General features: G+C 44.1%; 1 protein-coding gene across 4 annotated transcripts in view; it reads right to left on the reverse strand.

Annotated features, from left to right (window-relative positions):
- Positions 1-17,353, reverse strand: part of LOC122383881 (ragulator complex protein LAMTOR3-like) — an 83,025-nt gene that overhangs the window by 874 nt on the left and 64,798 nt on the right. The window contains exons 1-4 of one of the 4 annotated variants that reach the window (XM_043370693.1): positions 4,130-4,412; positions 2,891-2,925; positions 2,492-2,550; positions 1,697-1,830 (exon numbers count right to left, since the gene is read on the reverse strand). In XM_043370693.1, coding sequence (XP_043226628.1) covers positions 1,697-1,830; positions 2,492-2,550; positions 2,891-2,925; positions 4,130-4,144 — 243 coding nt within the window. In that variant the 5' untranslated portion in view covers positions 4,145-4,412. Of the gene's footprint in view, positions 1-1,696; positions 1,831-2,491; positions 2,551-2,890; positions 2,926-3,429; positions 3,471-4,000; positions 4,025-4,129; positions 4,413-17,353 lie in introns of those variants that run through there. The other 3 variants (XM_043370694.1, XM_043370695.1, XM_043370692.1) reach the window with 3 other exon arrangements.

A 17,353-nucleotide genomic window follows, 5' to 3' on the forward strand; every position in this document is an offset into this window, starting at 1 on the left:
CAGTTAGGCTAAAACGAGCGCAGCACGGTTAAAACGAGCGCAGTACGGGTTTGGTCACGTCACAGGTCTGACATGACAGACCTGCCACATCCCAGTAAGAGCTTAAAATTAAAATAGTGACGTCATATAACGAATTAAATACGGTAACCCAGTCACGTCCTATTATGAATACGGTAACCCAGTCACATCTTTATATGAATACGGTAACCCTGTCATGTCACAATATGGATACGCTAGCCCAGTCACATTAAATTACGAATACGGTAAGCCCGTCACGCCTTAGAGAACAAATACGGTCACCAAGTCACATCACATTATAAATGCATGATCCAAGCCACGTCAAACTACCAACTCTATAACCCGTATAACCAGTACCAGTATGAACTGAATACAGAAACCCAGTCATATCACAGTATGATCACTAATTATCGCAGCAGTCATGTCAACTATGAACAATATTAACTGGAAGCAAGGTCATATCACCGTCAAAGCACGGCAACCCATTTACATCAGTATAATTAGAGGTCAGTCACACCCAGTGTAAGCATTGTAGCCTACATACGCACCCACATCAGTCCACTGGACTCCAGACGTGACTGGTCGGGTCATTAATATAAACCACCAAGGTACAGGTACATTGGAAAACCACGGTCATGAGCGTTACTGGCATACCTACAACTGAAACAACCCCATCGATCGCTATGACAAATAAACCCTACATTTTTACACGTTTCTTGAAAGAAAGCGACGGTCGTCAGTTAGAAAAAAAATAGACATACTAGCACGCCAGAACTTCTGTTCCATGATACTTTTTTGCAGGGATGCGGAGCCGTGGAAATTTCAGACGGCTCCGGCTCCGGCTCCGGCTCCGGAGAAAAAAATCGGCTCCGGCTCCGGCTCCGGGTGAAATGTTTTGGTGGCTCCGGCTCCGGCTCCGAGTAAAATGGTCCGGCTCCGGCGACTCCGGCTCCGGCGGCCACGGCTCCGACTCAGTACATCCCCTATGCAATCAATTAAATACGGGTGGAAGAAAAATTGGATTGGTTATACGCGTTACTCTTTGCCATGACCGGCTCACCGCGTATCCGCGCAAACGCACCTCGGAGAGAACTGGCAGAACAAAGGACTAGGAAGCGATGGCATTGGAAACGCAGTCGCCGCGAATCGGAGTTCACTTAACCATCGTAAGCTGACACCCGTCTCGGCTGCATTGGGGGGTGGGAGTGGGGGGGGGGGGGGGGGGGGGTGGGAAGAGACGGTGCTGGGAGTCGCAGTTCACTGCACTGGCTTCAAAACAATGGCCGTCACCTGATGACCGGTACTCATGTTCTGGGGATGCAGTAGACGTGGGGGGGGGGGGGGGGGGGAGGAGCAGACAGGAAGTTGATTGCGTACTGTGAGATACTGGGGATATTCGGCTTTTTTCATTCACTTGATGGCCCATGACGTAAGTACCATATGTTTTACTGCCTTGTACTGTCAAACCGAATAAGTTCAATTATTTTTTTCCTCTTCAAAAAATAAAAAGGAGCCGGAGTCGCCCCCTTTTTTGGCGGCTCCGGCTCCGGCTCCGGCTCCGGGCAAAATATGCCGGCTCCGGCGGCTCCGGCTCCGGCTCCGCATCCCTGCTTTTTTGGCATGCTCATCGAACCAGTAACAAATGGACGCGGCACGTAGTTATCTTATGAGGAAATACCTGGTGTTTTGAGTACATATGGAAGATCTTCTTGTTCTTTTCCATGTTCATTTTGGCTGCCTGGTCCGAGAGAACGGAGAATGCCGACAGGTATTTGACGCCCATCGCACTCTCAGGACAGGCCGGCGTGGAGACTGCGGTGCAGAGGAGAAAACAATGCTCAGAGCTCAACAAAATGCTCTGTGTGTACAGTCTCTCTTGAAAGTACCGCATCTCGGTGCAGTGGATCCATCAAGCTCGACCGAGGAAGGGCTGATAAATTTGTGAGCCACTGAACCAATTGACCTCGAGGATGGATGAGGATGTCAATTGGTTCAGTGGCTCTCAAATTTAGCAGTGGTTACACGGTCGGGCTTAATGGATCCACCGCAACGATGCGCGGTACTTTTAAGACTGACTGTACAGGACAGGCCGGCGGGGAGACTGCGGTACAGTGTACCATGGTTCTACCCATTCAGTAAAATCTATGTAACCAAAATCAAAAGGTCTTTGTGACAATGTCAATGCAGACTTCATAGGGTCATAGCACACTTCAAACAATTTAAATGAGTATTTTTCTTTACAAAATATGAATGCAAATATTCTGTTTTTTCAAGTATTTCACCTGAATGTTGCTTTTGCCTTTTTGCATTGGATATGCATAAGATTTGGGTAATGAATGGTGGCCTAAAACAGCATATGAGAATATCTGATCGAAATTGGATAAAGGCAGAAGATTACTATACAACCACTGAATGATAACTTCATTCAGCGGGCAATATATCAATGCTTGTATGAATAAGGTAACCCACATACCTTTGACAATGCAGCATCCATCCTTGTCATGGATTGCAATGCCCTCCACCCCATGGTCTCTGTGAAAAGGGACAGGAAAGGCAGGCGAAATTAACATAAAAGGTACCTATCATAGAAAGATAAGCATGAACATAAATTGTAATAATGTTACACCTACCCAATGTTAGCAGCATGGATAAAACACGACATTTTTCTTAGAAACTAATTATCAAGTACCTATAGTATATTTAATTCAACTCACTTCAGTAAATATAAAACTGAAGCATATATAAAACTGGGATCTATTTTTACATAAAATTATGTAAATACTTTCCTTAATTTGCAATTTAAAAGGGATAATACAACCCAGCCAGATGAAAACTAAGCAACCAAAATTTACTGATTAAACGCCTTTCTTACCCATTCAAGATGTTTTCCAAGTACTTCTTAGCATCCTGAAACACAAGCAGTATATAAATAACAATGCTGAAAAATGGAGCTCAGCAGGAGTATATGTAGAACACAGTAACAGAGGGATGCTTTCACATTCAAACATTCAAGTTAAGAACTGCACAAAAAAGTGTGAACACCATTTCAAAAGCATTCTGACTATTAGTCACAACCTGCTGATTATATATATATATATATGATACCTATATTAGGTACTAAAACAGCTGATATGGGGAACAAATTATTAGCATTCCACCTAATAAAGTTGGTAGGCTGTTGTCTTTGATTTTTAAATTCATGTGGCCATTAGCATCTGCTAGAAATGGAAAACACAAAAAAACTGTTGAAAAAATCTCAAAAATTACACTCAGGCAAAACAGGTCAGATCTTAGTTAAATTGTTAATTGAGACATTTTCACTCTCAGGAATTTCAGTCATGCTTAACTAAAAATATTTGATTTATGTCTTGGTAGCACATTAAAAATGTGTTAACACTTGGATATATATACCTTCATCCTACAAAAAATAATATGGGTGCTCCCGTGGCAAATCTAAAAAACTATCGGATGAGCCTCAAAAGGAGATCTATTTCAGAGTAGTTATGGAAACATTTTTGGAAGGAAGTCAGCTGTTTGTGGGCAGCAAAGGATCAGGATTTAATGAGCACTTATATTGATTTTGAGATAAACATTGAGTTCAAATAAAAAATGATGGATATCAGAAATTACTATTAAAAACACCTCATCCTCCTCAACCCCTACAACGATTTCAAGGCCCTTCAAATCTCATTCAAATTCATGCAGAACAAATTCAAGCTTGTATTACATGTGCCAATGAGTGTCTATCGGAGCTTCATCTAGAAATCCATCATTCCTTTCAGATGAGGAAGTTGGGAATGGTGGTGGTGAGATGAGGAATTGAGATGACCTAATATGTGAAAAGAGATTGGAGCAGCCACAGGAACAGAACCTTACACCTACTAATTGTGCAGCAAGCACTCACTGGGATGTTCCAGTTAATCCCAGGTTTAGCCCACAGATTCCACTGAATGCCAAGCAAAATGCACAGCCCCTAACCCACCTTAATCATGTGTTCACCCAGCTTGCGAACAAATGGTGAAGATTGAAGTAAATGCAAATTAGGAATAAAGAGCAAAACTTTTAGTGAGCTTAAAAAAATCCCAGCAAAGTTAAGCCACCATATCCTCACCTCAAATGCAGGCATTTTGATAGTATATGGTTTGAGTAATTAAAATAACAGGCTCAGGTTTGAAGTCATGGACAGAATCTGGTCCCAATGCCGTCGACGTCGTCAGATTAGGGCACGTGAACTGTGAAGTGGGTCCCAAACAAGACGTCCCAGCATAAAAGAAACTGGCCTTCCGATGAAAATGGAATATATTCAACGCTCTATGGAAACTGCGGAAACTGCCATGAACCTCAATTTCAGTTACTTATATTTTATGCCCTAGTTACACAGGAAAAACACGTATACAAGAACGACTATTCAGGAATATGGCTTAGCTGTGTTCAATTACACTATACGCGTTCAACAGCTTACGTAAATAAACAAATGAGCGAGTGTGAAGCTAGTAGTAGCAGAAGTACAGCTATTTGATTGGGCGTAGCGCAGACACTCGTTTCTAGTATGTGCAAGTTAGAACAGAATAATGCACAGTGTTATGGATCACTTGCGCGCTTATTGTCACCTCCAATAAGCCCAGCTTTATTTTACTGCTAATATTGATATTGTATCGAAGTTTGCTTCGAATGGGCCTCGATTGTTCGGGAAAACAATTTAAGGCTGAAGTCGACGTTTTCTATTTTTCATTAGTCTCATGAAACTGGTGAATCATGAACTTACACGCAAAGTAGGAGATATATACCTAATAAAAGTTATTTTTATAAATGACTTATTTTTTCACATTTTTTTCTTCTTATTTCACTGCCAAGATGGTTTCTAAGTTTTTTTTTATAATGAAATTCATAATATAGATTAGCTCCATTGCAATTAAATTAACCCGGCAGGCGGTGGGCCTACCAGCCAACTTCCGCGCGGTGGGGGGGGGGGGCATTTTTTTGCCCACCCCCCGTATCTCCGAAACTATTGGATGGATCCGGAAAATTTCAAACAGCGTTCGATAGCCCTGTCAAATTTGTCGAAGGAAACCAAGTTTCATTGACCTCGGGGTCACCGATGACGTCACAGGTCAGGTCAAAGATAAAATGTTTCACCGTTCACGGGGCTTCTAGGGAAAGCGCTATAACACCGAGTAAAACGCATTTTGTCGAAAATCAGCGATAAGGCGTCAGTTGTCTAGTACATATGTTGCTATTAGAGGTCACTGGTCATACCAGGTCAGGTCACAGGTCAGGTCACCAAAGGTCACCAAGGGTCACCACATGAGCCCAACTTTACTAAGGTTATGCGATGCATGTTTTATGGCCAGTTTTTCATTTCCAACTCAATGGTGTTGGTTATAAGACCATCAGGTACGGTTTAGGTCACTTTCTGGTGGAGGTCAGGTCAAGGTCAGGTCAAAAAAGGTCAAATTTCAAAGTTGATATTTTTGCATAAAATGGATATTGATTCGATGCAGCTCGTCACGGGGAGTCTAATGGTGGTCTTTGTTTTGCGCTACGAGGTCTAGAATTGCTAAAAATTGAGTTTGAAAATTTGACGTCATCAATTTTGAGGTTTTTCGCTATAACTTGGCCAAAAAACGAGGTATCGATCTCAAATTTAGTATGTAGATAGAAGGCGGTAGGGACTATCACATATATTCCGTTTTTTCGAAATTCAAAAATTTTTTTGGATTTTTTGGCTATTATATTCAAAAAATCTATTTTTGATTTTTGGGGGTCAAAATCCAAAAGTTTAAAAAATCTGAGATAACAGTTTTGTAGCCCTCTAAATTCTACACCTTTTATGTTGAAACATTTTTCTGTATCTCTAAAGCTGTAGGCCTGACAGTTCTTCCCGCGAAACCTTTTTTTGGGTCGAAAATGGCAAAAATGACGTCACTCTGACGTCATTAGCGGCCAACCTATCATAGCCTTTGGAAATTTTTTTGGTCACCATGTGCACTAGCTGCTCCCGGGAGGGTATTGAAAGTTTGGTGACGATCGGCGCAGCGGTTCTCGAGATATATTGAAAAAACTAAAGGGGGGGGGGCAAAAAAAATGCCCCCCCCACCGCCTGGAAGGTTAAGCTACAATAGAAGCATTGAACACTGAAAGTGATTTTTGGATATTCAATTGATAAATACATTACTGCAAGTGTGAATGGGATTTATATTTTATGCAAGCTCTGGATTTTGTATAGGTAAATCGTAAATCAATATAATGACGATGTTGGGGCATTCCATGTCAACCGGGACAGCCAAAATCGGCCACCTCTGCGATTTTGTTCAAACTTGGTATACTTGTTGGCTATTGGGTGAAACCTCTGAGGGTCAAAGGATTTTGTCATATGCCCTCGGGCTACAGAGATACAAGCCGCTAAACTTCTGCTTTTTTAGCAGAATTGGACGTGTATTGCAATCTTGAAAGATCTATAGCTTCAACATTTTTGAAGCTATTAATTTCAAACAAACGGAAACGTGTACATAAGGAGTTATGCTAGTTAAATTAGGCAATTTTAACATTTTTTGGTGATTTTGAATTTATTTTATTTTGAATTAATTTCTTAAAATCTAATTTGTGAAAAATGGGTACCCTTCGATTTTGCTCAAATTTATATATTATCTTCCACCACACGTAAGGCATACGTGCTGAGAAAATTAGAGTGGGCCAACAATAACTTTGGATGATATAGCAACAAGTAGTGCAACGTAGCACGGGCGATGTAAGGGGCGGATTTCGCCAACCCCACCTGTTTTTCGCCAATAACTCACGCCATAACTATTATATTAACGTCAAACTTTCAGCATCTGTCCAGAATTGAATTGCAAATCCTCCCGTGCAAGCAATAGGTAAATCGGTCCACAACTTTTCTAGTAATAGTGGTGTAAAGTCAAACATCTTGCCGGAGCGGCGCGGCGGCCGGGCCGGCGCCCGCCGTTGGCGCCTGAATGGTAGACTGTGCCGGCGCCGGACGGTTCCATCTTTGGACTGCGCTTCTTACCGCTGATTATGATCGATTCGTGTCAAATTTTGTGTGAAGGCTTAAAAATGTACAGGCAAACTAATGGTCAAATAAATACGAAAAACAACTGGTAAAAATTGAATTATTAGGGTGCAAACACAATCTGTGACTGAAACGTTTCCCGCGTCGGCCGATCCCCGCCTTTGCCGGCGACATCTTACTCTTAGCAGGCCACGAACTGCCAAATTTATGGTTAGATTAACTAGAGATTCTCATAACACTACAAATATCGTATAAAGGAAGAAATAGGAAAATCGGCCAGTAACTCTTAGAGCTATGGGCGTATAAACGCAAAATAGTCACTATAGCAAATTTCATCACGATTAACCTCATTTCATCTTGAAGATATTGATCTAGGGCAATGAAATTGGCACACGATAAAGTTCCCCACCGCCCCACCTACAATTCAAATTCCGTTTTTTATACCTTTTTTTGGCTAAGCCGGGCCTTTCTCCCCTAGCGCTGGGAGAGTCAGGCGTATTTCCTTTTTGCAACCAAAGAGAGGCGCTGCCCGGAGAATGCCCAATTGCATCATTAAAAAAACTGGCGTACATCTCTGCGATGACCAGCTATCTTCGTGGCTTAGTAGTTAAAGTGCCGAGTGTACCCACCTCGTAATCTAAAGGTGGCTGGCTCGTGGCCGGTTAGCCTCAAGTGTTTGAACACGCATTCGTTTTAAGTAGCATCTGGCCAGCCGGCAAATGTCGGGAGGGTTAATGTTCGTATCTAAGTAGCATTCGGCCAGTCGGCAACTGCCGTGAGGGCTGTACATATTTACGCGTGTTAGATTAGGTCAGGTCACGTCAGGTCAGGCCAGGTTTGCTTTGGTTTGGGGTAGAAAGAAGCATCTCCGGGTAGCGCCTCTCCTTGGTTGCTAAAACGAAACACGCGAGTGCCAGACATTACGAAGTCCAAAAGACAGTTACGTAGACGTCGGCCCATTCTGGATTTTTTATATGATGTAGCTAATGTATGGGAGAATAAAATATGTAAAAATCAGCAAAATCGAAGGGTACCCATTTTTCAGAAAATGAAAATTTATTTTTTGAATTTTAATTTAGTCCATTAATTAGCTAATTACGTCAATATTGTTATCCTCAAATTAAAGCCTGATCTATTCCCTCCATTTCACACTTTGTCTCATAATGATATGTCTAAAACTTCAATGGTTATGACGCTTTAAAGATGATAATGTGCCTTGCCTAAGTCAATGTTTGATGACGTCTATCTCGGAAACGTGACGTCATATCTTGACAAAAACGTGTCTCCTTTCTTTTCACATATAGATGAGTAGTTTTACAAAGTTTCGCAAAAATCGGAGGAGGTGAGGTTCAAAATGGTCATTTTTTGTCTCACTTGACGTGGAATGCCCCTGTTACGGTTTTGTAACCTAGTGACCTGACCTGAGGCCCGTGACACTGGCGGATCCAGGGAGCATTTAGGGCCATGTCCTAACCCCAAAGCCCGTTTGCCCCTGTAAAATACCCGACTTTTAACACTACGCCAATGGCCGTGCATGGAAAAAGGGCCGTTTCGGCCACTTGCAGACCCCCCACGTCCGGCTGGGTCTGCCAATGGCCCCTGGGGCCTTAAGCTTTTCGGATTTCAGTAAAATGTAAATTGGAAGTCGCAAATAGTGTTCCAAATTCGATGGCGCTACGTGCTACCGTACTATGCGTGACATACCTAGGCGTAGGAACGTTTTCGAAAGTGTGGGGGGGGGGGGCAGGGTCCCAGAGGTCCAAAACCTAACCTACCCCCAAAATCCAATTTCTCCTCGGATTTTGGCCACTTTGTTTTCGCAAACATGCTCAGAGATAAAAAAAAAAATTGAGACAAAAACAAAAACAAAATTGGTTAAAATTTCAGGGAGACTCCCGTCCATAAACTCAAACTGATGGACGCGTTCCCCTGTCCTCCGCCGCCGTTGGCACCCATGCAAATTCCAGAGGCATCCAGCAACTTTTTCATTACGAGCAAGCGTGAAACGTGCAAAGCGAGTCTTTTCAATATGCCTATAAAAATCAGCATGAATGGCCAAGCTAGGCTCAGCCCGACCTATAACGTTTTTAAGAGGTTTTATATCAGCTACCACTGCAACTGGGCTGATACACTATCAGAGGCCGGTGTGGGACTTTTAGAGGTCGGTCTGGGCCCTCAGAGGCCAGTTTAACCCGCGCCCGGCTGGGGGTCCTGGATTTCCACGCCCTGCTGGGGGGGGGGGGGTGTTTGAACACCCCCCCTTCTAACTCGGCTCCTGGGCCACGTAGCGATACGCGGAAGGCGGCGTTCGAAAGAGCGCCAAAAATAATGACGAAATCACATCAGTCACTTTTTTGGTCAGGTCAAAGGTCAGGTCACCAGAGGTCATTGAAGGCAAAATTTCGCCGATTTTCAGGTCGGATGTAGACAATTTCCAGGAAGCCAACACATAACTCGGGAACCAATAAAGCTACAGCGTCGCGGAAAAGCGCATTCGATAGCCCTATTAACGCCCTTTCTGAGTAATTCTCTCAGATTTGACCTAACGTCAACGGTTTTGCCTGCAGGGGGCAAAAACTGCAAAAATAGCCGATTTTTTCGGAAACAGTTTTTCTGCAATAACTTTTGACCCAAGCTTTGTACGAGCTTACTTTTACCGGCATCGTGTTCCTCTCGTCAAGACGCATCGAATGAACTATAACTTGACCTTGAAAGGTCAACTTGAAAATTTGACCTCAGGTCAAGGTCATGACCTGACCGGAAAGGGTCATGTTGCATATCAGTCGATCCGTATCGTCGAGCTGAGCACATCTAAGGCGTTTTCACCGCTCTAGCATGTCTCTATCAAAAGTTATTTGCGAAAAACTGTTAGACACCATTCGTGACCTGAGATGACCTCAGGGGCATAAACAGGGGTCACGGACACCATTTTCATGTTCAGTGTGTCTAAACCACTTGTAATCCAGTGTTTGGGAGTGTTTATAATGTCTTTCGTCCAAAAGAGACGCATTTCAATTTTCTCCCATTGACTTATAATGGAGAGGTCGCAAAATTGACCTGACCTTAGGTCACCGATATCAAAATTCCGAGATAAACATTTTATAGATACTGTTACCCTTATCAATCGCTGAAAGTCTCAAAGCGATCGGTCACTCGGTGTAGCTATGGCAGACATTGAAACTTTTTATGAGGTGAGGTCACTTCAAGTGACCTGGTGACCTGACCTTGAATGACCTTGGTCTAAAATTTTCACAACATGTGTAGAATTGATGTATGATAAGGTGTACCAAAAACGGCGGCGCTCCGCGCCGCCGTTTTTGAGATATTCGCGAAAAACCACAAGAGGGGTGTTCAAACACCCCCCCCAGCAGGGCGCGGGTTAACCCTCGACAGCCCGGACCTATAGGTTTTCTACATACGCGCCGGCCGAGGGGGCGGGGGGTGGTACGACCCCCTCGCCGTTTCGCCCCAGGTGGAGCTAGCGCGTCGCGGAAAAACGAGCGTGTGCGCCGTTACAAGACGCAGAGATCGATACCCGATTTTAAGGTCCTAGGTCAACCGGTGATCTCTGAGGTCAGGTCAAGTGCCTCAAGGCACGGTTCCGTTTTTGGTGAATAACTTCGCAAAAAAAACGGCCGCAGAGCCGCGATTTTGCCAGCATCGTGTTCGCCTCTCTCAGGCGCGTCGAATGATATACTTTTTGTTTGGGTGAGGTAAACTGAGGGTCTTGACCTCGGGTCATGGTCAGGTCAGCGCCCCCAGGTCACGAAATTGTCGTAGGAGGTCATGTTGCATATCATTCGATTCGGCAGGTCTTCTTGAGTCTATTGATGGCTTTCCCGACTCGCTAGCTCAATTTGATCGGTAGTTATTGACGACAAACTAATACGACCCTTATAACTTCATAAATGACGTCGCGCAAGGTCAACATTGCAAAAGTGACGCATCGAACCTTGCAAGGAGTGCATGAAATCACGATTCGGTGTGCTTGAGATAGTTGGAGATCGTTTCCGGCGCCAGAAAAAAAGTTTTCAGTTTATCCCCATTGACTTATACCTAGTGGTGAGGTCACGAAAATGACCTGACATATGACCTTTAGGAAAAATCCGAGATGTACAAGTTGTGAGACTCCTAATGGATACTAGGTCCTCCAAGGTTCATTTCCCTGTGAAATCTCCTCTGGCAGTGAGGACTTTGCGAAGTTGCGACATCTGAAGACCGTGCAGAGGTTCACTTATGACCTCATGGGTCAGGTCAGTGACCTGATCTGACCCGAAAATGCGGTTGGTGTCAAAAGATCCGGCGGCTTGATTCAAAGGTCAGGTATGCAAAGCTTCAGCTTTCTATCGCCGGCGTGTCCGGAGCTATCGCGAAAAAAACTATGGAGGGGCGGCACCCGCCCCCCCCCCCCCATCGGCCGGCGAGGGTTAAGGCCCTCAGAGACCAGTACAGGGCCTGCAAAGGGCAGGATGAGACCTTTAGATGCCGACTTGGGCCATCAGAGGCTAATGTGGGTCCTTACAGGCCAGCATGGGCCCTCAGAGGTCAGTGTGGGACCCTAAAATGCCGGCATGGGCCAGTGTTGGACCCCAGAGGCCAGCAGAAGGCCCTCAAAAACCAAGATGGGCCTTCAGAGGCCAGCATCGGGTCTTCAGAATCCAGTGCAAGGCCCTCAGAGGCTAATGCGGGTCCTTACAGGCCAGCATGGCCCCTTAGAGGTCAGTGCGGGGCCGTAACAGACCGGCATGGGCGGGACCTGGAACCTAGAGACCAGCAGTGGGCCACGTGCGTGAAGTTAGCGTCGTATTCCGCGACGGATTCAGCGTCGAGTCCGAATTTCAACTAAACCCAGGCTATCCGATGCAGTTTGGGACGCTGATTCCGAATATCGTATTCATTTTAAATTTCAAGGTCATCCTCAAGGTCAAATCACGGATTGAAGTTGAGTCCCCGCTTTTTCTACACCAATCGTCCGATCCGATTTCTGATGGTCGCATTCGATAGCTAGGGTCAGAATCTCAAGTTCCCCTATATAAACCTTATTAAAAATATTTGACCTTAAAGGTCAAATCACGGATTGAAATTTTGAGTCCCGATTTTTTTTCTACACCGATCGTCCGATCCAATTTCTGATGGTCACATTCGATAGCTAGGGTCAGAATCTCGAGTTCCCTAATATATACCTTATTAAAAATATTTGACCTTAAAGGTCAAATCACGGATTGAAATTTTGAGTCCCCAATTTTTTCTACACCGATCGTCCGATCCGATTTCTGATGGTCGTATTCGATAGCTAGGGTCAGAATCTCGAGTTCCCTAATATATACCTTATTTAAAATATTTGACCTTAAAGGTCAAATCACGGATATTTGACCTTAAAGGTCAAATCACGGATTGAAATTTTGAGTCCCCCATTTTTTCTACACCGATCGTCCGATCCGATTTCTGATGGTCGCATTCGATAGCCAGGGTCAGAATCTCGAATTCCCTAATATATACCTTATTAAAAATAGTTGACCTTAAAGGTCAAATCACGGATTGAAATTTGGAGTCCCCCGATTTTTTCTACACCGATCATCCGATGCGATTTCTGATGGTTGCATTCGATAGCTACGGTCAGAATCTCGAGTTCCCTAATATATACCTTATGAAAAATATTTTACCTTAAAGGTCAAATCACGGATTGAAATTTTGAGTCCCCAAATTTTTTTTCTACACCGATCGTCCGATCCGATTTCTGATGGTCGCATTCGATAGCTAGGGCCAGAATCTCGAGTTCCCTAATATATACCTTATTAAAAATATTTGACCTTAAAGGTCAAACTACGGATTGAAATTTTGAGTCCCCCGATTTTTCTACACCGATCGTCCGATCCGATTTCTGATGTTCGCATTCGATAGCTAGGGTCAGAATCTCGAATTCCCTTATATATACCTTATTAAAAATATTTGACCTTAAAGGTCAAATCACGGATTGAAATTTTGAGTCCCCCAATTTTTTCTACACCGATCGTCCGATCCGATTTCTGATGATCGCATTCGATAGCTAGGGTCAGAATCTCGAGTTCCCTAATATATACCTTATTAAAAATATTTGACCTTAAAGGTAAAATCATGGATTGAAATTTGGAGTCCCCCAATTTTTTCTACACCGATCGTCTGATCCGATTTCTGATGGTCGCTTTCGATAGCTAGGGTCAGAATCTGGAGTTCGCTTATATAAACCTTATTAAAAATATTTGAACTTAAAGGTCAAATCACGGATTGAAATTTTGAGTCCCCGATTTTTTCTACACCGATCGTCCGATCCAATTTCTGATGGTCACATTCGATAGCTAGGGTCAGAATCTCGAGTTCTCTAATATATACCTTATTAAAAATATTTGACCTTAAAGGTCAAATCACGGATTGAAATTTTGAGTCCCCAATTTTTTCTACATCGATCGTCCGATCCGATTTCTGATGGTCGCATTCGATAGCTAGGGTCAGAATCTCGAGTTCCCTAATATATACCTTATTAAAAATATTTGACCTTAAGGGTCTAATATTTAAAGGTCTAATATTTTTTATTTTTCATTCAGTGGCGCTTGACCGCCACTGAATGGCCCTCCGAGATCAGTGTAGGACCCTGAAAGACTGGTTTGGGAGCTGTTAATAGCTAGCGTGGGATTCTTGAGCCTCATGACAATCGAATAAGGGCCAGAGCCCCATATGCCCATGGGGGCCCATTGGTTGTTTGGGGGGAGCCAAATGATATGATGGCCCCCTGATTAGCCTTTGGAGGGGGGAATGGCAAGGCGCTGATCCCCCCTCTGCGACCGCCACTGCACTGAAAGTGGAAGGGGGAGGGGCAGATACAGACATTGCTGGCCCCCAGCCTGTTTGAGCCGAGGCGGGGGCACGGTCACCCTGGCCCCCACCTAGTACGCCTTTGACGAACTATGCCGACCCCAAGCAGATCCGGTCAAGCGTTGGTCGTTTGTATACGCATTCTCCTGCACCGTGCTAGTATTGTCTTATACTTTTCAGTGCTCGCTGTCCCGCGCCTCGTATTCAACAAAACTTAGCCGAATTTCGACAGGCTGCTTTTTCAAATTAGCCCTCGTATAGCAAGTAAGCAGAATATTTGTAAAATCAAATTTTGCATTCATAGTCCGCATAGGGCAACCTGCATGCCGCAGTGCATATTTACAGCTTATGTAGGTTGGACAGAACAGGGCCATTTAGTGAACGTTCCTCCCTACACCAGTATACCCATGACTGGCAAGCAGTCCGGCGGGATTTCAAGGTCCTTGGACTGATGGCAACAGTCTGAACATACTATCTCAGCCTTTTAGAATTAATGTAATGAGAAGTGCTTGTAGCGACAGCCAATTTTTGTCGAGCGCAGTTATAGATCTCTTCGAGATAGGTATGTGAACACTGAACAGGTGATCGATATCGTAGTAAGACGTAATCACAAATCGTGCCTTGCCTTAAAGAATACATAGCAGCGGGGATTCATTAGCAGGGTCTTCTGCAATTACGCTCAGTTTGACGTTTATCATCTGTCTTATGTTACAGCCCCTCCAACAATAACGGGCATGCAAAAGCCGGACGATACCCGAAGGGACACGAAAGGCGAGCTTCGGTCGCAGTTTAAGTACACTTGGAGCTGCAACACTGACTCCACCAGAGCCTCGGCGCTGGTCGGACTTGATATCGGAGGAAAGGACGTCGATGTAAGCAAGATCCGTGACACAGATTAGATTATTCAGGTTCAATATTCACGTTTAGCCTTTACGAGGGATGATTGAAAACTTTTGAGCCTCCAAGCATCTATAGCTATGAGTGAATTTATGCATCGTCAATATTTGCATTCATAGTAACAACCTGATTCTCTGCATTCCATTTCCGGTACAAGCAGCTTCAGTATTCTGTTAAAGCCATTTAGAAAGCTGAATAATCAACATCAATGACTGGATTCAAAGTGTATTATATTACCTGGAATGTAAGTAAACCCACTGGCAGTTGTTATCCACTGCACTGCATAAATTGCCCTGTTAAGATGGATTCACTTTCAGCATGTCCACGGATGGGCTTGTGCCGACTTCTCTAGCCTCGAAGGGTTCGCCCTGGACCACACAAGGAAGACCTACCTTGACGTTCAGTCTGGAGAGGCGAGTTTCGACAAGCCCTTTGAAAATGTAATCACACACAAAAAGCATAACACTAACCCCACCAACCATCAGCCGGTATGATGAGGCAGCTCTATCGGCGTTTGCTCACACTCTTTGCTCCAAGCATCCAAATCATTCATATGTTACCGTACAACATGCTGGTTTTTGTTTCCAGGGAATGTTTCAACTGTCATGCTCCACGCAAAGTTGACGAGCCAGTCACGTATCCCTTCCTGCTTCCACAGTACCGCTGTGCCTCCAACAGCGTCGTGGTGGGCTTTCTGGACGATGACGACAAGGCGCACAGCGTGGACAGACTGGTGTGCGTGCCCGTCGCCGGCGGCTATCGCGTGGACTGTGCGACCTCAGAACAAGCGCACGCAATCGAAAAGGGCAAGGAGACCTATTGCGCAGAGCGGCACGCCGTAGTGGGCATTGCCTATGATGATGAGACCTTTGAATCGATGAAATGTTGCCCGGTGGTTATTGAAACGGTGGCCGCTAGTGCAGCTGGTTAACCCGCGCCCCGCTGGGGTCTGCCGACCAACGCGCCCTGCTGGGGGTGGGGGGGTCAATTTGCCCCCCCCCCCCCTAAGATCTCGAGAACCACGCAAAATAGCGACGAGCGGTAAACGACCTAGATGTTGGATAGCCCCATCAGGGAACTACCTTGTGACCCAATTTCGTTGACCTAGGTCAAACTGATGACGTCACAGGTCAGGTCAAATGTGGAATTTTCACTGATTACAGGCATTTCAAGAAAGGCGTTGTAAAATCGAGTAAAATGCATTTCATTGAAAATAATCAATGGGTAAATGTTCGTCAAACACATACTTTGCTATTTGAAGTCACTGATACCAGGTCAGGTCACAGAGGTCAGGTTACTGAGGGTCACAATATGAAAATATCATGTGATGCATGTTTTATGGTCCATTTTATATGCCAAATACGATTATGTGGGTCAGGCAGCCTTTGGGGTCAGTTTAGATTATGTTTTGGTGAAGGTCAGGTCAAGGTCAGGTCAATGTCAGGTCAAATTAGGTCAAATTTTAAAGTTGATATTTTGCATAAAATGGGTATCGATTCGATGCAGCTCGTCACGGGGAGTTCAATGGTGCTTTTGGTTTTGCGCTAGGTGGTCTAGAATTGCTAAAAATTGAGTTTAAAAACATGCCGTCATCAATTTTGAAAAAATATTCGCTATAACTTGGCCAAAAAAGGAGGTATTGATCTAAAATTTGGTATGTATATAGATGATGGCAGATAATATCACACATATTCTGTTTTTTCAAAATTCGGAAAAATTTTGGGATTTTTTTGAGTTTTTCTTTAAAAAAAAATCAATTTTTTGAACTTTTGGGGATCAAAATCCCAAAATTTTGAAACTCCGAGGTAACAGTTTTGTAGCGCTGTCTTTTGTCTACATGACTATATAAAGAACTTTGAAATTGCTTGGTAACTGTAGCTTTTGTGAGAGTTTCAAGATTTCAAGTCTTTTGCTCATTTTTGCTCGAACATGACCTCAGTTTGACCTCAATAACTCCTGACCTAAGGTGACCTAAGACTTGAAATTTGGTGTGAAGATGTCACATTAATGTCCAAAGAGGTACTGAAAATTTGGCGGCGCTGCGCGCCGACGTTTTCTTGCTATTCAGGAAAAACCACAAAGGGCAAATTGCCCCCCCCAGCGGGGCGAGGGTTAAAAGTAGGTACGATGGACCAATCGTGCGTCTTTGAAGCACCTTCGCTCGATTGGCGGAGAGATTACTTCATCATCCGACAAGGAAACAGGCGGAGTGTGTAAGCTGAAAGAAAATCAGTGCAATCGTAAGTTGGGGACATAACAATAACATCACGGGTGATACGGGCTTGACGTCAGAAAACCCGTTTTTATTGAAGTCACTTCTTACAACTACCAGAGTGCTCTGGATAGGTATTATCCTGCCAAAGCATTGTATGTTAGCGTCGGATACATTTTAGACACTGGACAGGTCATCACTAATTCTTTTTGAACTGTGTGATGACCACGAATCTGGACCCTGGCCTTCTGTGATATATTGGAGCTGTCAAGAGGCGTGCACACCTAACAACATTTTGATTTTTTTTAGTCATCATTACAGAAGCAAAACAGAAGTTAAGGCAAGTA

This window comes from Amphibalanus amphitrite, unplaced genomic scaffold (genome assembly GCF_019059575.1).
Source record: "Amphibalanus amphitrite isolate SeventyFive unplaced genomic scaffold, NRLGWU_Aamphi_draft 000175F_arrow, whole genome shotgun sequence".
In the NCBI taxonomy this organism is placed as follows: Eukaryota; Metazoa; Arthropoda; class Thecostraca; order Balanomorpha; family Balanidae; genus Amphibalanus; species Amphibalanus amphitrite.